Genomic DNA, 25,100 nt, shown 5'->3' on the forward strand with positions numbered 1-25,100 from the left:
ACTCAGGCCTTATCTTTACTAGAAAAAAAAAGGTGTTTTTTACCACATTAGTTAACTTGGTAAAATCCCAGTGTAGATGAAGCAGTTGTTTTCACAAATATTAGCAAGTGAAGTAAACCCAGATTCCTTGCTAGCATTTACTTGGACCTGCTCACGCATGTAAAACTATAAATTGCTATTTCCACACTGGGATTATACCAAGCGTTAGTTACCACATTAGTAACTTTGTTTACCTTGGTTATTAAAACAGGTAGCAGGGACACCTGCCAGCTCACTATTTTGGAGGCATAGTCCTTACTTTCATTAATGTCCATTTTCTGTACATGCCCTATTTATATATTTTTTAAAATATTGGCAAACACGCCCATTTCTACTTTGGCTTTTTTAAAGTGTTCTCATATACTTCTATCATAAACATTTTTTTCAAACAATCATTTTTCCTACATGTTAAAGGTTTATTTTTAAAAACAGACACGCATCTATTAAAAAGATACAAAAAAAGTATATAATTGTAGTTTATGTTTTAAGAAAAAAATGCATTTTAAAATCTGTTGGAGTTTTTTCAGAAAGGGTTAGCAGATTTGGGGCCAATTCTGCTCAGTTACACGGATTTAAATCGATTAATTTTAGTCTAACTGGTCTGAGAGTCACTCTGTGATGCCAGATTCTGCTTTCAACACATTGCTGTAAATCTGGAGCAACTCTTCTGAAGATAGATTAGTGTAATTCAGAGTGGAATCTAGTCTATTCTATATCCGATTTAAAGTTTCAGTGACTTTTAGCACTAGCCAGAACAGACTGGTTTTACTAAATATTTTTGCGGATAATTTGACTATTGATATCTTGGTAAATTAGAGACCAGTTCTTCAAACCTTTACTCCCCTGAGCATTTTTATGCTAGTAATTTCACAGAAATTTGGGATTATGTATCTGAGTGAAGATTTACAGGATTGCATCCTCATTTATTGCATTTTTTAATGTCATCAACAAGAGTTAATAAATTGTTCTTGTTCCTGTAATCAGATCTATGCAGAGTCCTATTGCCTTAAATGAGATTCTGTGCAAAAATAATGGTCAGCCTATGCAGATCAGATTGCAGAATCTGGGCCATTGTTTTTAATACCTTGATATCTATACGCCATAATATTATTTTATTTGTATAGTCAGTCAATTCAGAATATATTTATTTTCTCATTTTAACACAAAATGGCATATTATAGGCCTTAAAAGATAATGGATTAATAAAACACATTTTCCTATTGTTTTACAATAGTTCAGATTTGTGTTTGCAGTATAAGTATATATTTCACCACAGGAGGGAGCAGTCTCTTAATCAGATATTATCAGTTACTTGGGGCTGGGGAGAAGCTATATGTTTGATGATCAGACCTGTGAAAATGATAAAATAATTTTACCTTTTGTAGTTTAAAAAGGGTAGGTATCTAGGAGTGATATAATACATTATTTTGTTATATAAAAACAAACAGTATTGAAGGGAAAGAGTAATTCAAACACTAGGAGAAATTCTGCAGCTGACAGGAAAAAATATTTCCTCAATGCACAATTTTTTCTTTTAACTCACCTTAATAAGCCAGGTGATTCTAGAGAAGAAGACAGAAAAGAACTCCAGTGGAGAAAAAAAGCAGTAGACTTTTAAAATCCCATTGGCAAATTTGTGGGACCGTTATTAGTGCAGGCAGTCACGACAATTGCATATGCAATAGCAGTATTTTGTGTATGAAATCAACCAGTTAGATATCTAAGTGTTCTGAAATTATCATAATTGACATCAGTGGTTAATTGCACATGTAATTGGATGGGCACAGTTAAAAAGATCTGGATAATTTTAAAGTCATTTTTGGCGCTTGGTGAACAAATAAGAGTTTTTTTGTATTCATTGCATATTGAAGATGAATTAAAAGATTTAGACAAAATAAGCGTGTTAAAACAATATATTTTTATAAGCAAATTTAAAGTGGAATAAATGGCTGCTGTAAAGATAAGCTCTGGAGGATAAGAAAAATGGTTTGGAAAATAAAATGATGGCTCATGTATTATCAGAAGAAAAGGACACCCTGAAATGGAGGCGTTCCTAGCAACTAAGAGTTGTTTTCTGGTTATATGAAAAAATAGCTTTTCTTTTGTTATGAAACCTAACAGCCACAGTGAGAAATGGCTACGTCAATTTCTTGTGACAAATAAATCCACTTCTAGTCTAGAGAGAATTCTGTCAAGTGGGTTATCAATGGTAAGCATGTCCCATTCATGTTGATGAGTAGTACATCTAGATCAAGAAGGGCCTGCAAGTCAGGACACTTGTCTTGAATTCTATTCTTCGCTAGAGCAAGTTATTTCACCTTTTGTGCCTTTGTTTCACTATGTGTAAAAGAGGGACCTGCTTCACCCAGGCCTTGTCTTTACTAAGAAAGTAAGAAAAAAGTAAGTTTTTAACATGTTAGTTAACATGTAAAATCCTAGTGTAGCCAGGACAAGTTGTAATTTTAACATTTTAGTTGTATAGTGGGGGTGCTGAAGGCCATTGAACAAAACTGTAAACCCTGTATATGATGGAAACCACTTTAAACCAGGGGGTGCTACCACACGCCCAGCACCCCTGAATGGTGTCTACAGCCATGTTCACATTAAGTATCAATGGCAGGGGTGCCAATTGGGGGCAGGGGTGCCTAGGGAGGCAAAAGGGTCACTTTGCCCAAGGCCCCTCATTTGAGAGGGCCAAATCAAAGGGCATTGCCACCTGTCATGTGGGGTTGCAGCACCCACTCATTTTTGACTGGCGGCCCCTCTGTCAAGGGTCTGCTGGGCCAAACCTGAGTGGTGCTGTGACCTCACCTCCCAGGTCGCAACGATGTGTTAATAACAGCAATCTTTGTATCTGGTCTTCATGCCTATTTTAATATTTATAATGAGTTATTTTCTAATTGTATTCTTAAAGTTTAATTTTTATTTCAAGTATTTATGGGGAGAAATACTTAGCAACCATTAATACACAAATTCAGCTAATGTTTTAATTATAAATACAATAGTTTCAATATAAAGTATACAGAGTAATGATTTTATATCGGGAGTAAAATAAATTGTGCTTCATTGAACACTGATTTAATAGTGTAGGATGATATGCAGAGACAGTATTTATGGTAGACATTTCCTAATTTAATTGCTACTAATATCCTCATAATTCCATTTCACAGTACTTCTGAGAAATTATAAACAAAAGGTTACATGCCAATAGCAGATTAATTTACTGGATGTTGACAGTTCCTTCTGTAATCCTGTTTTAAATACAAAGCACAAATTAAATTGGTCTCATTTAGTTATGTTACAGTGACATTCTTCTGCTTAATTTATTAAGTATTAGCTTAATTGTCGTACCATTAACCTACAGAATGTTCTGGTGACATGGGACCCTAAGATTCACCCTTATGAATTATAAACCATTTGGAACAGCTTAAACATAAAACAAAACTGGCCAACAAATTATTAGAATGCAGCAGAGAGGAAAAAGAAGAGCTGGATTGTGTGGGTTTCCTGTTGTCTTTCTGGAAGCATTGACACTGCAAAGTAGATTGCTACAAGGAAAGTCTAAATGCTAAGATGCTTTTAAAAATACATATAACATTGCTCTTTCACAGAGTATAGCACATTCAATGAACTACTCTATCATGTCATCCAACGCTCATAACTCTGTAATAGTCACAACATTCATATTGTTTTGATCCATTTTCCTGACTTCCGATGGGAATCATGTCCTCCTCTGATCTCACCCTCTATGTCACTAGACATAGCCCATTCTCCTTTCGAGAGAAACACGTTTCTGTATATTTTGCTCATTACTCTTGTCTTGTAATCCCCTTTCAATTTATAGTTTTAACCAGTGGCACCCTTTAAGATTGGGGAGTGGGGGGGAGAACTTCAACCATGATTCCATTCCAGGGGATACTTTGGCACCTGAAAACTCTAGTTTTTTTGCAGGTAATAACTTAGAAATTAGCTAACAGGAACACTGTTCCTAATTCCTATTTGGTAAAATCCAGGCATTCACAAAGGAATCAGCATTTCTGTGTCACAGCCTATGAACCTAACCCAAAGCCCATTGTTGGCAAAGGAAAGACTCCAATAGACAAGTGAGACTAAATGGCACAATAAATGGCCACACTGGGGTACCGCCATTCACTACAAAATTAGGGAGTTAGGGAAAAATGGAAAGTTTTAAGTGAAATTGAAACAATATTTGTGGTGGTGGCAGCTCATACTTGGTTCTTCACATCAGGGAAAGATTACAAGTTTTCTATTCTTCAGCACTGCTCTTGCAGCCTGGCTGTGCTTTACTTTCTGCATTTATCTAAGATACATAGCCTTTTAAAAAAGGTTTTGGAACCTTTTGTTGTCTATGGTTTTAAAACGGAAAAGTTTTGTTTTTTTTAAATAAGTTATAGATACTGGAACTAGGGGTACTGGGGCTGCAGCACCCCCTGGTTTGAAGTGGTTTCCATCATATACAGGGCCAGCACAATGGCTACATGATATCTAGATTATTCTTGGCCATAATATTTTTGGAGATCTTTCTAATTCATCATGAAAGAAAATTTCAGGTTATGTGTTGTAACTTGATCTTTCTCCACTAACATAAATGAGCTGATGCTAAACTACAGGGGTTAAGATGAACATTTTAAAGTTTGTCAAGTGGGAAAGTAGCATTAGAGGGAAAGTATGTGCATTAATTAACAGATGAAGGGGGGGGATGAAATTAATGATGACTCAAAAGTAGATGAGGTATCAAATTTAAAAAAAAATCTCTTAAAAAGTCACTGTCTAATTAAAATGATGGATGTTAGCACCATGGATCTATACAAAATTTTGGCAGCCAAATCTTACAAATTGTTCAGATTGACTTGGGTTTATGTGCACTGAAGGGTTTATACAAATAGTTATGATAAATACAAAGGATTCAGTTGGAAGGATTTGAGAGAGTAAACATCATGTCAATGAAATTCATGAGTGGTACTCAAGTTTGTGAGACTGCCATCCTCAGAAATATTAAAGAAAAAGTAAACAGGAGCTAAGATTACTTACCAGCTGGAAGAGAAGGACATACAGCACAGCAGACACACAGCTATAAGATGGCTGTGTAAGGGCAGGACAGCAGTTGCTTGTATCTGCATAAAAAGATCCATTTTCAGAGCAGTAGCCGTGTTAGCCTGTATCAGCAAAAATAACTAAGAGTCCTTGTAGCCCCTTAGAGACTAACAAATTTATTTGGGCATAAGCTTTTGTGGGTTAGAACCCACTTCATCAGATGCATGGAGTGAAAATACAGGAGCAGGTATAAATACATGAAAGGATGGGGGTTGCTTTAGCAAGTGTGAGGTCAGTCTAACGAGATAAATCAATTAGCAACAGGATACCAAGGGAGAAAAAATAACTTTTGAAGTGGTAAGAGAGTGGCCCATTACAGACAGTTGACAAGAAGGTGTGAGTAACAGTAGGGAGAAAGGTCCTAGAAAAGTGCAATCCTGAAGAAATTTGGTAAGATCAAGGCATTCACAGAGGAATCAGCATTTGTGTGTAACAGGTTGTAGAGCCCTATCCGGCAACCTGACCTAAAGTTCATTGTAGCTAAAGGAAACACTCCCACAGACAAGTGGGACTAAATGGCCATACTGGGGTACTGCCCTTCCCCCAAAAATTGGAGAATTGGAAAAAATGGGAAAGCATTAAGGGTAATTTAAGCACTATTTGTGGTGTCAGAGTAGCAGCCGTGTTAGTCTGTATTCGCAAAAAGAAAAGGAGGACTTGTGGCACCTTAGAGACTAACCAATTTATTAGAGCATAAGCTTTCGTGAGCTACAGCTCACTTCCTCAGATGCATATCGTGGAAACTGCAGCAGGCTTTATATATACACAGAGAATATGAAACAATACCTATTCCCACCCCACTGTCCTGCTGGTAATAGCTTATCTAAAGTGATTTCCAGCACAAATCCAGGTTTTCTCACCCTCCACCCCCCCACACAAATTCACTCTCCTGCTGGTGATAGCCCATCTAAAGTGACAACTCTTTACACAATGTGCATGACAATCAAGCTGGGCTATTTCCTGCATAAATCCAGGTTCTCACATCCCCCCACCCCCATACACACACAAACTCACTCTCCTGCTGGTAATAGCTCATCCAAACTGACCACTCTTCAAGTTAAAATCCAAGTTAAACCAGAACATCTGGGGGGGGGGGTAGGAAAAAACAAGAGGAAACAGGCTACCTTGCATAATGACTTAGCCACTCCAAGTCTCTATTTAAGCCTAAATTAATAGTATCCAATTTGCAAATGAATTCCAATTCAGCAGTTTCTCGCTGGAGTCTGGATTTGAAGTTTTTTTGTTTTAAGATAGCGACCTTCATGTCTGTGATCGCGTGACCAGAGAGATTGAAGTGTTCTCCGACTGGTTTATGAATGTTACAATTCTTGACATCTGATTTGTGTCCATTTATTCTTTTACGTAGAGACTGTCCAGTTTGACCAATGTACATGGCAGAGGGGCATTGCTGGCACATGATGGCATATATCATACCTCATATTGGTTTCTTGACAGCAGGGAAAGATCGCAGGTGGTCATTCTTCAGCACTGCTGTTGCAGCCTGAAATTTGGGCTGGCTGTGGGGATAATTATCCCCTGAATGTGTGTGGGGCAGCAGCCCCCTCCTCCCCTGCTTGAGTAGCCCTGTGTCTACTGATGTCACAAGGGGCTTGCTCCTGCCTTTGTAACATGTCCTCACCTGAAGGTAAGGGGCAGTTGAGTCTAGGCAGATCATGATGAAATTTGCAGCAGGCATCTTCTGACCTAAGCACAGAGGTTCCTTCTCCTGACCACTTCCTGAGCATGTTTGTTTCAATGAAAAGATGAATTTGAAAAAAGTGCTGCGGAAGCCCCCAGCCCTGCTATTGGCTCTGCCAGATACACCTCTGCATTCCTATTGGCTGAGCGAAGACTTGCCAGCCCAGGGAGGGGAGGGGGTCCTCATTGGAATCCTGGGAGGTAAGTGGGCCCCTCCCCCAGCCTTGCGGGGGGCAACCACTGGGGGAGGGGACTTGGGCGGGGGGGACAACTAATGAATAACAGGGTTAGGAGTGAAGGTCACACGTTCAAAACTAGGGATCCATCGAACAGAGAACGCTGGACAGGGGCTGGGGGACAAGAGTGAGACTTTTAAGCAGAGACTTGGCTCTGGCGGGGGGGGGGGGGCACTCAGCAAAGCTTCCCCTACTGGGTGGGGAGGGGGAAGAGGAGTAAGTGAGGCCAGCAACCTGACTGCTGTCTCCTTTGCGTTTTGCTTTTGCTGCTGTAGTTCTTGCCAGTCAGGAGGTGATTTCAACCCAGCTCCTGATTTCATGACAGCCAGGCGCCAAGCAGGAGTTGGCACTGGCTGAGCCTTTTGTTCTGCTGGATGAGTGTGCCTTGCTGCTCTCACTCCCGACTGGGGAGGAGTAAGCAACTTGCCTGCGCTGCCTCTTGTCCTGGCTGGGGCGGGGGCAGCCCCCACCCTCCTTAAACGGCGCCAGTGGTTAACAAGGGGGGGTGTGTGGGTGTGATCTGAAGAATAACCGAGTGATTCCAATCACTTAAGTTCTTGCAGACTAGGAGCTGTGTCCGAGAGGTTCCGCGCCCATGCGAAACGGGTGAGAAGCGGTGCTGCACTGGATGCAGTAGTGAGAATGAAGGGAGAGAAACCCTGAGCTCTGGGGAGTAGCCGTAGGAGGATGGGATCCGGAGTCGAGGGGCGCCCTCGATCCCCAGGCCAACATTTTCCTGCATCGTCCCGCCCTGGTTTTCAAAGGAAAAAGAGTACCTTGCTCTCCACAGCTACGCAGGCGCCAGGCTCACGCACCTTCCCCCATACACTTGAAGGAAAACTAAGGGCAAAGGGCAGGGGCTTCCATTGAGCTTCACTTCCCAGTGCCCATGTGCAGCTGCGCCACACTTGCGCACTGGGGGCGCCCGAGAAGTTTGCACATGCACAGTAGCGGAGGGGGACACATTTTGAGAGCGGGCAGTGTTTGCTACCACGGTGCGGCTCGGGGAACTCCTCACTGCTCAGTCGGGGAGTGGCCCCTGGCGCTGGTAGATCTGGAGCTGCTAGGAGAGTTCCTTAACTCTGCTTAGCTAGGGAGAGCCCGCTGGCTGGTGGGAGCGGGAGCTGCTGGAGGAGCCCGTCCCTGGGAGCTGGAGAGATAGCCCTGTAGCCCGGCTGGAGCGGGAACTGCCGGAGGAGCCCCTCACTCTGCCTAGCGGGAGGGAGCCCCCTGGAGCTGGCCGGAGCAGGAAGGGGGATTTTCGGAAGTTTAAGCTCCATTATTCCTATTTAAAATGCCTAAAAAGAAGCCCATGCCCATTCAGTTGAACCCGGCTCCAGATAGCTCCACCATCAATGGGACCAGCACTGCAGAGTGAGTACCGCCTCTCTGGGGTTTGGGTGTTACTAGAGGGAGGAGAGGGATGATGAAGTTAAAACACACTATTTGCTCTACTGCTGTGTCTATGGGGATTGCTCCTAAATCTCTGAGTCTGGGGATAACGAGAAACGTTATTCCTGCACACTCTTTAGGACTCCAGCAATGCAAAATGAGAGGATGTTATTTTGCAGGAACTCCTCAATCTCTGTTTTAAAAAAATGCACACAGGAAGTGTTAAAGGGTATTATCAACATGATTTTTTTTTTAAAACCCTACCATTAAAAAAAACACAGGTTCTGTTGGAGCAGCCTTTTATCATGGCCTAATTAAAAAAAATTGAGGTTTTTTGTTCCCTTGCTGATGTGTTCTTTCCGAAAAGACAGTGTATTTGGCGACACAAAATGTCAGAGATACATAAAGTAAACAATGTGGAAAAAATTGAGAATATATCTTCAGTTACAGTTTGTAATTCTAGTAGATACAAAATTTTCAGATGGAAATGTAAATGTGATTTCCAGTTAATAGTATCGTTTTAATGTCTATACTACAGAATAAGTACTTAGCAAATGTCAACTAAATTTTCCTTTTCTAATAGGAAAATTTTATATATGTAGAAAAAGTAAGTTGCACTGGAAATCAAAGCATCATTTCTCTACTTTTATTCTATAATAGACTGCAGTCCATTTTAGTAAATCTGTCTTTCAGTCACCTCCGCTGTCGCATTTGGTTAAAAATAATAATATTGTGGAAACTAGATACTACACCTGAGCTTTCCTGGGTATAATGAAAACATTGAAAAAAAAATTCAGGAGGGAAATAGCTATGCATGGTGGAAAGGGAGGTCTGACTAACTGATTTTGATTCTTCATTTAACAACAACAAAGATTGCAATCCTTAAACCGTTACACTTTAATTATGGGTTACCTGTGAATTTATGGGTAAGGAAACCTGCTTGCTTCAGAAGCCTGTATGTAAACTATCTGTAGTGTAAAAGAATGAAGTATTACAAAAAGTTTGTTAAAGACAACATGTTTGCACTCATCACTTCATTCTTAGCCTGAGGTTATGAGAGAGATAAATAGAGGTTTGAAATACCTACATTCCCTGGACTCACAGGTTGCTGTCCCAGAAAGATTATTTTGGCCCCTCTGCTTTCTTAGGCAGATAAAATGAAGTTTGTGGGTGGGTTTTTCAGAGGACACCTGAAATGGAGGTCCTGTTAGTCATGTGGGGCTGACACCTGCAATTGGTGACAGGTTTTCAGATGAGCTCAACTTTCATTGTTATCTATATAATACTCCAATTTTCAAAACTATGTAGCACCCAGGAGCTCCCATTGTTTTCCCAGATTTTAAGAAGCACTCAGTATGCATTGTGCTGATCTTTTAAAAAAAATCTAACCAACTACTTTGGTGCCTAAATGGGAACTGACTTCTTCTGAAAATCTGTTTTGGACAGCAGGTGTAGAGCTCTTCTGAGAATTCTGGCCTAGATGTCACATGGGGTTTGTTCTGGATTGCTTGGTAAAGATTAATATAATGATATTTTTATAATATTTCCTATTCAAGGACCTTCATGGTGGTTAAAAACATAATTTGATTTAACATTACACATCTGTGAGAGATGGATATCGTTATCCCCATTTTACAGAGGAGAAGCTGAGGCACAAGTAAATTTTTTTTTATTTTGATACCTAAAATTAAAAAGCATCTATCAATTGCATCTCTCCAATGTTCCAACTTTCAAGCAATGTTACTCCTTTTATTGGAAATTTCCATACAACATTGCATTCAAATTTGGAGTCCCTTCACTTCTCTTGTTGCAAGTTAATTACATCAAAAATAGAGTCATGAAACTAAGGTTATATAGAAAATGTTTTTTACACTGAAGATATGGATCTCACCGCATTTTCAGTTTCTTGTAGTAATAATTATGTGTTTTTCCCCCTCATTTTGGATCTTTGTTATATGTTGCATCTCATATTTAAACCTTGGGAGGTTTAAGAGGTATGGTAGGTGCTTTTGATGACACAATTAACATAAAGAGCAAATCCAGCAACCTGCCCATGCTTACCCAGAAAGAATTAACCAATCAGAAACACTCAATCTTCCCAACAAATGCTAACCCTCATTGTGATACTTCCTGTGTGACTTTTGATGCATGAAGTAGAGCTGGGAATGAATCCCAAATCTTACTCCATTTCTATGACTTATGAGACCATATTATACTTTCTTTTGCCTTCTACCCCTTCCTTTCCAAGTTCTGCCATGTCATGATTGGTTAATGCCTGCTTTCTACTGCAGCAGAGGTGCCTGAATTTCAGTAGTGTTGTATGCATATCACTTGGAAAGTTTTGGGGATTCTATGGGAAGAAAGGTGTTATGTATTTGTAAGGGTATTAGCCTTTTTGACAGTTCATTTGCTAGTTTTATGCAGTCCTGGCCTATTCAGTCTGGTCATTTTGAGCCCCAAGTTGTTACTCCTTTGTTGGCCTCGTACATATACTTGCCAATCCAGTGCAATTGTCCTGGTTGTTCCTGTATTCTTTCTCTCACCTGTTCTGTTGTATAGTGAAGTTTTTAAAATTTATCTTGCAAAGCCTGATTCTCATTTACACTAATGCTCCTTTATAATACCAGTGGTATAAAAGTGGCTTTAGTGTACTTTAAGAGTATGTACACTGAACATTTAGCCCCTGAATTCCTGGGGCTGTAGCCTACAACCAATGCTTCATTTCCCATTAATCATTCACCCAGTCTATTTCAGATTCATCTGGGGCTCCCCAGTGCACTTGTCAGCCTGTCAAATACTAGACTAACACAGCTACCACTCTGAAACCTATGAAAACTTGGTGCAGGATTGCAGGTCCTCTGTCAAACTGTTCACTTTTATTTTTAACACTACTCCGAAGAACAGTCTCATAGGAGGGAGGATTTTACCACTGTTGTACTCTTTGCATCCACTGCTACCTGAGGAAGTAGGTACACCACAGTGGAAGTTAGTGCAATACTGACCAGACTCAGATTAGTTTTATTCTAGTGCTGCTGCAATTGGAGAGCAGAGATTAGATAGAGAGGGCAACAAGCAAACAGAAAATAAGAAAACTAATCAGAGTGGAAATAATATTTCTTTCTCCTTCTAAATTATTTGTGATAATTCATTGACTTGATATCCAGAAGAAAGAAGGAAACAACATCAATTTTTCATTCCCCTAAAACTTCTGCATTCCCTTCCTCCATCTGAAACTTTGTAAGCATTCCAGGTCCATGTGAGGTTAAATGTGCTCATTCTTAAGGCCAGGCTGGATCGCGCATCCTAGACAGAACCTATTCAGTGAAGCAGAGACAGAGAGAGTAGTTTTAGAGATAATACTTCTTTTTATTCTAAAAAAGTTCCTTGTTTATTGTTAGAAAAAAGCAACTCCATGTGATTCCTAGGCTGTGTCTTCATTCCAAAAAACTAAGTGTGTTTTTTATATCGAGATAGGTATCTCGATGTAAAATTCTAGTGGAGCCAAGGCACAGGTAGTTTTTAACCTTGAAGTAGCTAGTCAAGGTAAACCCCAGGTGAAGGAGTGTAGGAATGACCTCTGCTAGCAAAATTGAGCTAAAAACTACAGTGCCTTCTCTCCACTAGGATTTTATATTGAAATGGGTATCTTGATGTAAAAATGCTTCATTTTTCTAGTGAAGACAAAGCCTTTTACACTGCCACATGACAGTCCTGTGATGGAAAATATGAAATGAAAGCACAGCATTGTCTAAGAACTCCTAGCTCCTGATGTCTCTCCTGAGCACTTCTGTCCTCTTAATTTTGCACTGCCTTAATGACTCATCTGAAACACAATAACAGAAGTCCCAGCACAACTAGCAGCAGCAGCACACAACGGGTAAATCTACACTTCGAGCTAGAGGTGTGATTGCCAGCTTGAGGAGACATACTTGCACTAGTGCTCATTGAGCTAGCGTACTAAAATAACATACTTGGGACAAAAAAAAAAGCAAGGTGTTTTTGTGGCACCTTAAAGACTAACAAATTTATTTTGGGCATAAGTTTTCATGGGCTAGAACCCACTTCATCAGATGTATGAAGTAAAAGATATAGGAGCAGGTATAAATACATGAAAGGACTTGGGACAGTGCAAGTGATAGAATGGGCTAGCAGCCCTGAGTACATGCGTAGTGTCTCTGATGGGTGCATGCTCAGAGCAACTAACCCATGCTATGGCTCACGCTGCCCTAGCTACATTTTATATTTAGCATGCTAGCTCAATGAGAGTTAGTGCAAGAATGTCTCCTGGAGCTGGGAATCACATCCCTAACCTCAAGTGTAGATATACCCTAAGGGCTGATTTACAAACAAGCTTGCACCAATTCAGCTAAACTGTTTTCCTAAGCCCAATCTAGTTATTTTAGTGCAAGTCTGTGTTTGAATATTTACTTTGGAATAAAAGTGGCTGAAGATGATTTAGTTAAAAATGGTTACACCAAGAGGCAGCACCTGTGCAGTGCATGGTGGCTCCAAGGAGATTGCTATAGTTGCACCTTCCAAGATAATCTTTTGCTTATGTTTACTAGGTGTTTTTTATTGGGGCTCATTGGAAACTAGCAAATAAAAGGATCAGTATAATGTTGGGTTATAATTTAAACTGATTAAGTCAAGTAAACTCCATAGTTCATGTCTAAATATTGTAATAGCCTCAGAAAATTGAGTAAACGTATGTCTGCAAGAATACCTATGCACAAAAGAGTCTGTAAAGGAGAATCAGGATAAACTTGTGGGGTCTCAACTACAAGTAAAGAGACTGGTTATGAACACATATGGTATTAATAGATCTTCTAAAACCGTGTACTGGATTGTTGTAATGTTGATAGTAAGCACTGTCCTCTTGTTTCCATTTGAGACAAGTAGGTTAACTTGTCTTTCCCCAGAATGACTTCAGTTCCCTTCTGAAAATAGCCATTTATCATAGAAACGTAGAGGTTATCCAGTCCATTCCCCCCATCTTGAAACAGGACCAAGTATCCAGGATGTCTGGTATTGCTGAAGTACTTGCATTTTTAATTTCAGAGGTAGCACTTGGGACCTCTCTAGATTACTGTGCTTGCTCATCAGACATACCACCAAAATGCCGACCTACTAATGGGGCAGTTCCAAAGTTTAATTTTTACCTTGATTAAGTAGATAATGGATACTTCCCTTTCTCTGACACTATAATCTGGACTTGCATGGGGTGTCTAAAACTGTGGGGTCTGTCCTGATGAAAAATAAAAACCATGTAAAGTTTCAATTACAAGTGTATTGACACATTTGGTATCTCTCTTGTGTACTGTATCATGCAAAAGTTTTAATTGCATAAGAATATATGCATTCTGGGTCAGACCAATGGTCCATCTAGCTCCGTATCCTATCTTCCAAGTGTGGACAATCCCAGGTGCTTCAGAGGGCATGAACAGAACAGGTAATCATAAAGTGATCCATCCTCTGTTGTCCACTCCCAGCTTCTGGCAAAGAGAGTCTAGGGACACCATCCCTGCCCACCCTGTCTCATAGCCATTGAAGGATCTATCCTCCATTAACTTATCTAGTTCTTTTTTTAACCAAGTTATAGTTTTGACCTTCACAACATCTAATGACAATGAGTTCCATAGGTTAGCTGTGCATTGTGTAAAGAAATACTTCCTTTTGTTTGTTTTAAACCTGCTGCCTATTAATTTAATTGGATGACCTCTGATTCTTGTTTTATGGGAAGGAGTACATAACATTTCCTTATTCACTTTCTCCACACCAGTCATGCTTTTATAGATTTCTATCATATCGCCCCTGAATCATCTCTTTTTTCAAGCTGAGATGTTCCAGTCTTTTTAACCTCTCTTCATACAGAAGCTGTTCCATACCCCTACTCATTTGTGTTGCCTTTTTCTGTATCTTTTCCAATTACGATATCTTTTTTTTGAAATGGGGGATCAGATATGAACGCAGTATTCAAGATGTACCATGGATTTGTGTAGAGGTATTATGATATGTTATTTCTTGTTATCTATCCCTTTTTTTCTTATCTATCCCTTTTCCTAATATTCTGTTAGCTTTTTTTAACTGCCACTGCATATTGGGCAGATGTTTTCAGAGAACTATCCTCAGTGACTCAAAGATCTCTTTCTTGAGTAGTAACAGCTAATTTAGACCCCATCATTTTGTATGTTTAGTTAGGATTGTGTTTTCCAGTGTTCATTACTTTGCATTTATCAACATGGAATTTCATTTGCCATTTTGTTGCCCAGTCACCCAGTTTTGTGAGATCCCTTTGTAACTTTTTGCAGTCTGTTTTGGACTTAAAGGTGATTTGAATTGAAATCTCAAGTTAGATTCTTGTTTGTTTAAGGAATTTCAGAATATTCAATGTACAGAAGAATATACTTTAGCGGCATCCAAAAGTATGCTGAGCTCCTCCAATTCAAATAAAAGAAATGATTTCTGTTCCAAGAAGATAATTCCAAGCCAATTTCAGACATGATACAACAAGGGGTAACAAGGCAGTAGGGTGAGATATAAAATAATGGAGCGGGGCACCATCAATAAGATTATGTTCTTACTGAACAAGGCTAGTGACAGTATGACGAAAATTTTTTTTTAATGCAATAAAAGGAAGAATTAATAAGTAGAAGATCTAATTAGCACACTTCTTGAGGCATTGTATAAGAAGTGGGTCTTGGGAGGGATTTAAAAGAGGAGAAGATAGTGGCTTTGCAGACAATCTCAGGAAAGGTGTTTCATCCATAGAGGGTGGCATGGAAAAAAGGCCACAGGTGATTGTAGGCTGCTCCCTACTATGGAGAGAGTGCCGTATAGTGAAGACCCGCTAAATCGATGGCAGAGCGCTCTCCAGTCAAGCCCAGTACTCTAGCTCTCCGAGAAGAGTAAGGGAAGTTGACCATAGAGCATCTCTCAACTCAGCGCATTGAAAATACTGGGGTAAATTGAGCTAAGCTACGTTATTCACGTAGCTTGAGTAGCGTAACTTAGGTCAGTTTACCCCCGTAGTGAAGACAAGCTCTGTGAAAGAAGTAGAGAAATAGGGTATATAGGATGGTAGTATCATTGACAATGCAGAGTTGGGCATAGGATGAGATAATCAAATATTGTTTCTTTTAGTCTTTGTATAATGGATCCAGTCCTTAGAAATATTCAATGCACAATTAAGAGTAATTTCTGAGAAAATTTTGAGTAAAGAAATATCTTCGCAGCATTGGACATATTTTAGCCTCTCCTTGCAGCCTGTTCATTCTGTCAAGTGGGATTAAAGAAGCCACTGAATAGCTGGCACTATCCTCTGCTTACTGTTGCCTGTATTTGATGGCCAGAGAAGAGTTCAGGAAATTATCTCATGCAGAATTGGCTTGGAATTCAATTCATAATACAATTTGCAAATGAACTATACAGTGACTCATTTCATATGTACCTCACAGGTTTCCCTTAGCCAAAACCTCTTGGGCCAAAATCTTCATCAAGAAAATTTTGTTCTATGCCTAGTGGGTATAGAAAGGCACCTTGACTCCAAGTAGCACTGCTGTTGTCTCTTCAAGTCTGTTTGATAACATTCTTGCATTTTTACTCTTCTCTTCCTCCTACCCCCCAATTATGATGATTTTTCTTTTGCCATTGCAAAAGGGACCTAAATGAAGAGTGTAACAGAGCTAGATAGGTTGGGCCAGATCCTGGCAGATCTAGTCCTCTGAGGATTTGTCCTATGTGCGGGAATCATTAAGAAGTGTAGGGCTACCAGAGTCTTTTTTACCACCATGTCTTTAGGCTTCCTGCAAGTGGATTTAGACAACATGGTTTAAAAAGCAAACAAACCAAACCCACTGCTTGTCTCAGTAATGCTCCCACTGTATAATTTTTTTTTTTTTTTTTAAAAGATAAGGTTAGAAATGGTCCATACACAGAATTCCCACTGATTTCAATGGGAGCTCTGAGCTTGGAATACTCTACTGGATTAAACTCTAAAGCCTCTGAAAAATGGAATTTTATAATAGCTATAATGGCTATTCAGCTATTTCAATCTTTTGTGTATACAATTATTGTAGATTTATAAAAGCTTCTCTTTTAAGAGCTTATGTTAAAAGCCGTCTCCTTTTTCATCCACTGTTGATAACAGGTTAACCAGTCTTCCAAATATGTGTGGTATGAGGGTGTACTTAGTACATTTGGCATTATGAGTTCAAGATAATTCCAAGATAACTATGAACCTTTTGTTATTAAATAGAGCCTTCAAATTCAAATTAAAACCCTACCCATTTCATATCCTCCAGTTCAAATCTGCATGTGGCTGATATTTTCCTTAATTGCATTAGACATTTTGTTTTAATAATACTAAAAAAGGATAATATAACATTAATTATCTAATATTAAAATAATGGATATTCAGAATCTGCAACACTGTCTTAATTTTCTCCACTGTGACAGGGTGTATCCATTTAAAAAAAAACCCAATAAGTAATTAATTATTTCAAACTAATACAAAAGTATGCACAAACGCTAAACTAATTAAACAAAACCTACATCATTCATTGCTTCTGACAAAATAAAGTCTCTGCATCTGGTAAGGATACAGAAGGATTTGCAGAAGCTTAAAACTGATGTTCCGGCTGATAGCAAGTCTTATTATACATTTCTGACTGTGTGACAGCAAAATATTGAAAAAGTGATTTTACTGTAATTCATAAGACAAATTTGGTTTTGTTTAGTAAGCATAAATTAAGCATCAGCAAACCTGTTTGTTTAGTGAAGTAAGCTATAATGAACTCGAGTGGGGAAAAAAAGCTTGTCAGATCACTTTTAAATTGTCTAGTTACACTCTCAACATTCGCAAAAAGAAAAGGAGTACTTGCGGCACCTTAGAGACTAACCAATTTATTTGAGCATAAGCTTTGCTCAAATAAGCATAAGCTTATGCTCAAATAAATTGGTTAGTCTCTAAGGTGCCGCAAGTACTCCTTTTCTTTTTGCGAATACAGACTAACACGGCTGTTACTCTAAATACTAAACGTTAAATAAATGCATATAATTGTTTCCTGTAATACCAAATTTGCAAACACTATTTGTAAGCTCAGAAACTTGTCTTTTTCCCCGACAGAAGTTGGTCCAATAAAAGATATTACCTCACTCACCTTGTCTCTCTGTTAGTCTGGAAAACAAGGCTACAACTATTTCTGAGATACTTTACTGCATTGTGATTAATTGCATTGTTCTTCTGGATATATACTGATGTACTGTATAAACATGATTAATTTCATAGTGCATTTCTTTCTAAAATCCTATTTCTCTTTACACACAAAATCTCTGGCTTTATTTTATTAAGCAAGGGAAGAGGTAAATTTCTGTTTTAAACAGTTAATGTATAGCAATAGAATTAGAAGTGAGAGTCCAGCATCACAACAGGGGTATTATAACAGAGCTCCTATAGTTCCATATTGCTACATCCTACTATATCAAAGACCTTTTAAAATATATAAATTACTTAAACTTTGTATTAATTTGTATAAAGATTTTTAAAAAACTAAACATTCTACGAGAAATTTAATTGATTCAGTATCATGAGAATAATGGCACAGGTTTCCCACAAGTTAAAATATTTTTCTGTTAAGCAGTAAAGTCACAAAAATGCTTTTTAGTTTTATTTATTTGTTTTAACAAAACTGAAGTCTTAAAAAATATTATCCTTACTGATCAAAGGAAAAATATTCTGAACTCCTTCCAGTCTTCCACAGATGCAACATACATGTGAGGTGCTGTACCATCTTGAGCTTGGAAATGGTTAAAATCTTAGCAATGTTAAACAGAGATTAAAAATGTACTTCCTTATTTTAATTGCTACACATCCTACAGTTCTATAATCCAGAGTGACTTTATGTTTTGCTTTTTGGAAATACCAAAACATATTTTTTAATATGCCATATATATTAAAAGGTCAGATTTGCTTTGATTTAGACTGCCAAAGGATAAATGGACAAGTGTTTACCATTTCCCATTTTAAAGAAAAAAGCTCAAAACCATTAACCAGGCAAAATTGATCATCTTTGCTCTCTTTCACGTGTCTACACACAAAATTACCACAGAAAAATTTGTAGGCCTGATTCTCTTCTGCTATGCACCTGGTATAGTCATTCACACCTATGCATAATAAGTCCATAATGTTTCCATTCCCATTTAGTAGCATTTAGAATTTTTGGGGCTCCAAGAACAATACTACCAAACTTGCTTGAACCCAGTTCTCTGCTGATGCATGCTTGCTGCATCTTTCATATATAATTTTAGCTTTGCTACTGCTGTTACTAGTAAACCTCCATTTGGAGGACATGGGAAATGGTGTATACTTGAGTTCCGCCCACCGCAGTTCAAGAAAGAGTCTTCCTGCCCATGCATGAGACAGGAAGCGCAGCTGGTCAGAAGCAAAACAGTGTAACTGACTGTATGTTAAGTTTATTTGTATACCCAAGATACACACACTGAAAAAAAGGTGTGAATTTCTATACATGGAAGAGAGAGAGGTGTTGCGTATAACAGAGTGGGTACCAAATTTTTGGATATGAATGTGATTTGTTTTTTTAAGTCACCCTTTACTGTTGCTAGAAGCAACCTTGGGGATTGCCTGGGATTTATAAGGTTTGCAGACTGTACTGCTGTCAGCCAAAAATTCCTCTCCTAGGAGGAGCAATAGTTGACAACTTCAGGTTCTAACTTGCAGAATTTTCATTTTGTTTCTCCCCCTCCCACAGGTTTTTCTTTGGAGGGAGCAGTCAGCTGTAAGTGTTTTCTAGATGCATATTGTTTTATCATTGGAATGTCATGACCAAATGATTTCTGTTGTGGTAAATGTTCAATAGTATTAGTTCAGACAAATATTGCTTCTGAGGAGACAGTACATTGGAAGGCACATGCCAACTGTACTGCCAGTTACTGCCCCACAGGGAATTAACAACTATTTTGGAGAAGGGAATAATTCACTGCTTAGTAACTCTTCTCAAACATCTGCTAAAGCGGAACTCATTGTTACCCGCAGCCATTCATACAGTCATGCCTGAACTAGAAGAGAGTGAATTGCAATAGAACTTCATCTACTGTCACGTTAATTTATGATCTTGTGCCTATATTTCATCAATTCTGAGACATTCCATCAGGAGAGAGTATGGTGTGATGTCAGTGATCAGATGATACATAGGAAACTAATGTGCAGGAAAGTAGATTATTTTAATTTACAGTCTCTGTGGGACTTGGTACAACAATTCTGTCCCCCAGATTCTCTATAGAGTAATACCTTTTCTTTTCTTTTTTTCTTCTTATGACCCTTATTTTTTTTTAAAGACCTTACCAGCAGCATTTTTGCCTGAATTTTTTAAAAATCTGTTTTGTGCTTCATTGGGGGGGGGTTTGTGGGAGGGGGTATTGTGAGTCAGCAGTTCTGATTCTCAAATGAAGACATTCAAGGATTGCTGGATTTGTCATATAAAGTCACAACAGAGCAGAGGTTCACTTGATTCAATGGCTGGGTCAGCCAGAGCAAGCTGCGTAGTTTATCATAATTATAGACAGATTTGTGAACTTTATATCAAAGGGTTGATTTAATCCCAACAAGCTTTTGGGGGGAATTTTTTTTTGTTTGTTAATTTTATTTTTCTCCTCCACTCCTGCTCCATTAGGCTGGCTCCAGGTTATGACAAAGTTCTTGGGGTGTGTTATGTGTGTGTGTTGCTTCCTTGTCTCCACATATCTAAGGAATGTGTATGAGATCGTGAGTCATGAACTTCTGACTTCTAATCCTGGCTCTGCAGCAGACTTTATAGCCTTAAGCAATTTATTTCATCCCATTGTGCCTGACATCCTCATCTCTGCTATGAAAATAATATTTACCTACCTTTTGGGGAGGAGTTCAAAATGTTTTACAAATCAATTAATCTTCACATGTAAAAGTGCTGTATCATCTAAATGTTATTTGTATGTATAATAACTCAATGGAAGGGCTGTTGTGTGTATGTATTGTAACTGTAAAGTTGACCACCCATCAACTGGTTACACCAGTGGTCCTCAACCTATTTACCATTATGGGCTGCATATGCAGCTCTCAGTGTTATGTGGGCCACATACACAGAATATATATATACTGTCTGTATTACCTGAGAATGTCACATGGGCTGCAGCTGTGGGCTAATTGAGCCACAAGTGGCCCATGGGCTGTGGATTGAGAACCACTGGATTATACAATTGTGTTTGCAGTAGCTGGGTGGCGCAGCTTTGTAGTGTATAAATATATCCACTCAGACTGGGTTGAAGCCATTAGGATACTTTACGTAAGGGATCTGAACATGGGTATCTGGAGAAGAAATGCTAATGCACTAAATGTAGTGATGTACGTATGAAGGCCCATTCTGCTTTGAAATAAAAATATAGTTCTGCATCACAGAAATGGATTATTGAATACAAAACTGTTTAGGCTCTTAACAAAGGGAAAGAGAGGTCAGCTGTTCAGTGAAGGTTATTTAGTTGCTAAAGGATTGGATTGTTACCAGAGTACAGAGGGCTTTACATGTTTGTTGGTAAGGATTAAACTAAATCTTTGGAAAATGGATAAAGTAGCTTGAAAAAAACTCTCGTTTGATTTTTTTTGGTATAGTGTTTGCTTTTATGTATATTGTTGGTAACTTGGAGGTGGGGAAAAAATCAATGATTTTTTTAAAATTAGAATTTACCTTGATTACAGCTAGGCATTATTATTATTTTATTAATGACTAACATCATGTGAAGTGAAATTTTGCTTGTTTTTCAAGACAATTGAATCAGATTTAAAGCACCCTCAAACTTTAGGGAAATTCAGACCCAGATCTGGATCTCCCTTCCATTATAAATTATTAAATGGTGGATTTTTCTGATCATGTCAACTGTAAGTTAATATTTACTGTTAGTACATCATGATGTATTGTATACCATGGAAACATAGGACTATTATTAGTCACTCTTCAAAGCTTTCTGGATATAGTACTTGCTATAAAAATTTTGAAAACCTGTAACTTCCTGGTATTCCATCCTAATGAAAAGTCCCATAGAACAGACTGGCAAACCATAACATGTATTTTTACTGCTGAGGGGCAGTCTGTGTATCCAAAAGAATTTCCGAAGAACCCTTTAAACCTATTCAAGGGACACAGGATAAATGTTTTAAAACGTATTCTTTAAGTGTTTTGTTAATCACTCTGTATTAGAACTGAAATAATTTTGAAAATCTAGCATTTGCTTTCTCTGAATGTTTGTTTGTCTCAGTCATTCAGATCATGTGACTGGCCTGCAGAAGTTCTAATTAGATATATCCACATGTGTTATGGATGGGGAAATTGTTTGTGACATGCAGTTTCTTTCAACAGATTTATATTAGATAGTTACTTGTCAGAAACTGGATCAGAATTCATTTAAGATTTTTATTTTTTTATTTTTTGTTATAAAACTAATTCCAAGTGTAACTGAGTAGGAATGAGTGCCACACTGAAGACATGTCTATATGGAAACACACAGGAAAGTTGAGGTGAATCAGCTGAAAATGTGAAGTCAGTGCACATAAATTTAAAAATTAGTTTAACCTTAGTTTGCTGTAACTTTGAACTAAGGACATAGATGCCTGTCTGAGAGCATCCACTTGGGAGTTTAATGCACTTTAATGTACGTACATAGATTTCACATCTTTGATTTGCCTTAACTTTCTTGAGTGTCTCTATGTAGACAACCCTTTACAGTAGTGTACATCTTTAACAATAAGATCATTAGTTTAATTCAGGAAGAGGCTGCAGCAGCAATAGTTTCCATATACTCTGCACCTTGGGATCAAATTATTTTTCTTCTTGATATAGTTTTCCAAAGGTGAGACATGGGTAACTCTCACCACTCAAACAAAATCTGTATGAAAGCTGAAGCAAACTTTTTTTTTTTTTTAAATGGAAAATGTGTAGCTAGCTTGTAGTAGTAACTTTATGGCTTAGTCTATGCTTAAAAGTGAGGTCAACATAGCAGTGTCAGTCAGGGGTGTGAAAAATACACACCTCTGAGTGCCACATCTATGCCAACCTGCTGCAGAGGAGCATGTGGATTGGATGGAGACTTCTCTTAGAGGAATGTCTATTGATAGAGATTCTCTAGGTTTTAGTGAGGAGGAGAGGATGGAAGAGGATAAAGTATGGGCCAGATCAGACGAGAAACATTCACATAAAAAAGAATCTGACGCATCAGAAAAATAAGCAGTGACAAGTTTTTAAAATGCTTGTACACAAATGCTAGAAGTCTAAATAATAAGATGGGTGAACTAGAGTCCCTCGTGTTAAAGGAGGATATTGATATAATAGGCGTCGCAGAAACCTGGTGGAGTGAGGACAATCAATGGGACACAATCATTCCGAGGTACAAAATATATCAGAAGGACAGAACAGGTCGGGCGGGGGGGGGGGAGGGGAGTGGCAATATGTGAAAGAAAATGTAGAATCAAATGAAGTAAAAATCTTAAATGAATCCACATGTTCCAAAGAATCTCTATGGATAGTAATTCCATGCTCTAATAAGAATATAACGGTCGATCTATTATCGACCACCTGACCAGGACAGTGATAGTGACGATGAAATGCTAAGGGAGATTAGAGAGGCTATCAAAATAAAGAACTCAATAATAGTGTGGTATTTCAATTATCCTCATATTAACTGGGTACATGTCACCTCAGGACAAAATGCAGAGACAAAATTTCTCGATACTTTAAATGACTGCTTCTTGGAGCAGCTGGTACAGGAACCCAGAAGGGGAGAGGCAACTCTCGATTTGGTCCTGAGTGGAGCGCAGGATCTGGTCCAAGAGGTAATTATAACAGGACTGCTTGGAAATAGTGACCATAATATAATAACATTTAACATTCCTGTGATGGGAAGAACACCTCAACAGCCCAACTACTGTGGCATTTAATTTCAGAAAGGGGAACTATGCAAAAATGAGGAGGTTAGTTAAACAGAAATTAGAAGGTACAGTGACTAGAGTGAAATCCCTGCAAGCTGCATGGACACTTTTCAAAGACATTATAATAGAGGCCCAACTTAAATGTGTACCCCAAATTAAAAAACACAGTAAAAGAACTAAAAAAGAGCCACTGTGGCTTAACAACCACGTAAAAGAAGCAGTGAGAGATAAAAAGGCATCTTTTAAAAAGTGGAAGTCAAATCCTAGTGAGGTAAATAGAAAGAAGCATAAACACTGCCAAATTAAGTGTAAAAATGTAATAAGAAAAGCCAAAAAGGAGTTTGAAGAACAGCTAACCAAAAACTCAAAAGGTAGTAACAAAATGTTTTTGTTAAGTACATCAGAAGCAGGAAGCCTGCTAAACAACCAGTGGGACCCCTGGATGATCAAGATACAAAAGGAGCACTTAAAGATGATAAAGTCATTGCGGAGAAACTAAATGAATTCTTTGCTTCAGTCTTCATGGCTGAGGATGTTAGGGAGATTCCCAAACCTGAGCCGTCTTTTGTAGGTGACAAATCTGAGGAATTGTCACAGATTCAAATGTCACTAGAGGAGGTTTTGGAATTACCGTAATTGATAAACTTAACAGTAACAAGTCACCGGGACCAGAGGGCATTCACCCAAGAGTTCTGAAAGAACTCAAATGTGAAATTTGCGGTACTATTAACTATGGTTTGTAACCTGTCCTTTAAATCGGCTTCTGTACCCAATGACTGGAAGATAGATAATGTAATGCCAATATTTAAAAAGGGCTCTGGAGGTGATCCCGGCAATTACATGCTGATAAGTCTAATGTCAGTACTGGGCAAATTAGCTGAAACAATAGTGAAGAATTAAAGTGTCAGACACATAGAAGAACATAAATTGTTGGGCAAAAGTCAGCATGGTTTCTGTAAAGAGAAATCATGTCTTACTAATCTATTAGAGTTCTTTGAAGGGGTCAACAAACATGTGGACAAGGGGGATCCAGTGGACATAATGTACTTACACTTCCAGAAAGCCTTTGACAAAGTCCCTCACCAAAGACTTTTACGTAAATTAAGTTGTCATGGGATAAGAGGGAAGATCCTTTCATGGATTGAGAACTGGTTAAAAGACAGGGAACAAAGGGTAGGAATAAATGGTAAATTTTCAGAATGGAGAGGGGTAACTAGTGGTGTTCCCCAAGGGTCAGTCCTAGGACCAATCCTATTCAACATATTCATAAACGATCTGGAGAAAGGGGTAAACACTGAGGTGGCAAAGTCTGCAGATGATACTAAACTGCTGAAGATAGTTAAGACCAAAGCAGACTGTGAAGAACTTCAAAAAGATCTCACAAAAGTGATTGGGCAACAAAATGGCAAATGAAATTTAATTTGGATAAATATAAAATAATGCACGTTGGAAAAAATAACCCCAACTATACATACAATATTATGGGGGGCTAATTTAGCTACAACTAATCAGGAAAGAGATCTTGGAGTCATTGTGGATAGTTCTCTGAAGACATCCACTTTTTTGACTGCCGCTGCACACTGTGTGAACAGGATGTGGAGAATATCTTATTGCCCTTATATAAATCCATGGTATGCCCACATCTGGAATAC

General features: G+C 38.5%; 1 protein-coding gene and 1 long non-coding RNA gene across 5 annotated transcripts in view; one reads left to right on the top strand and one right to left on the bottom strand.

Moving 5' to 3' along the window:
* Window positions 1-3,093: 3,093 nt before the first annotated feature.
* Window positions 3,094-9,437, bottom strand: LOC140895111 (uncharacterized). 3 transcript variants are annotated; one of them, XR_012154106.1, is made up of 3 exons: window positions 9,393-9,437; window positions 5,092-5,174; window positions 3,094-3,290 (listed from the first exon to the last, which is right to left on the bottom strand). It is a non-coding gene; the product is annotated as an uncharacterized lncRNA (long non-coding RNA). The 3 variants fall into 3 exon arrangements; XR_012154104.1 differs by lacking the exon at window positions 9,393-9,437 and adding an exon at window positions 7,865-8,003; XR_012154105.1 differs by lacking the exon at window positions 9,393-9,437 and adding an exon at window positions 6,794-6,993.
* MAP2K1 (mitogen-activated protein kinase kinase 1) overlaps window positions 8,014-25,100 on the top strand; it is a 65,806-nt gene continuing 48,719 nt past the window's right edge. The window contains exons 1-2 of one of the 2 annotated variants that reach the window (XM_073304394.1): window positions 8,014-8,462; window positions 19,247-19,273. In XM_073304394.1, coding sequence (XP_073160495.1) covers window positions 8,383-8,462; window positions 19,247-19,273 — 107 coding nt within the window. In that variant the 5' untranslated portion in view covers window positions 8,014-8,382. The remainder of the gene's footprint in view (window positions 8,463-19,246; window positions 19,274-25,100) is intronic. The other variant, XM_073304395.1, reaches the window with a different exon arrangement.

Source organism: Lepidochelys kempii, chromosome 10 (genome assembly GCF_965140265.1).
Source record: "Lepidochelys kempii isolate rLepKem1 chromosome 10, rLepKem1.hap2, whole genome shotgun sequence".
Lineage (NCBI taxonomy): Eukaryota > Metazoa > Chordata > Testudines > Cheloniidae > Lepidochelys > Lepidochelys kempii.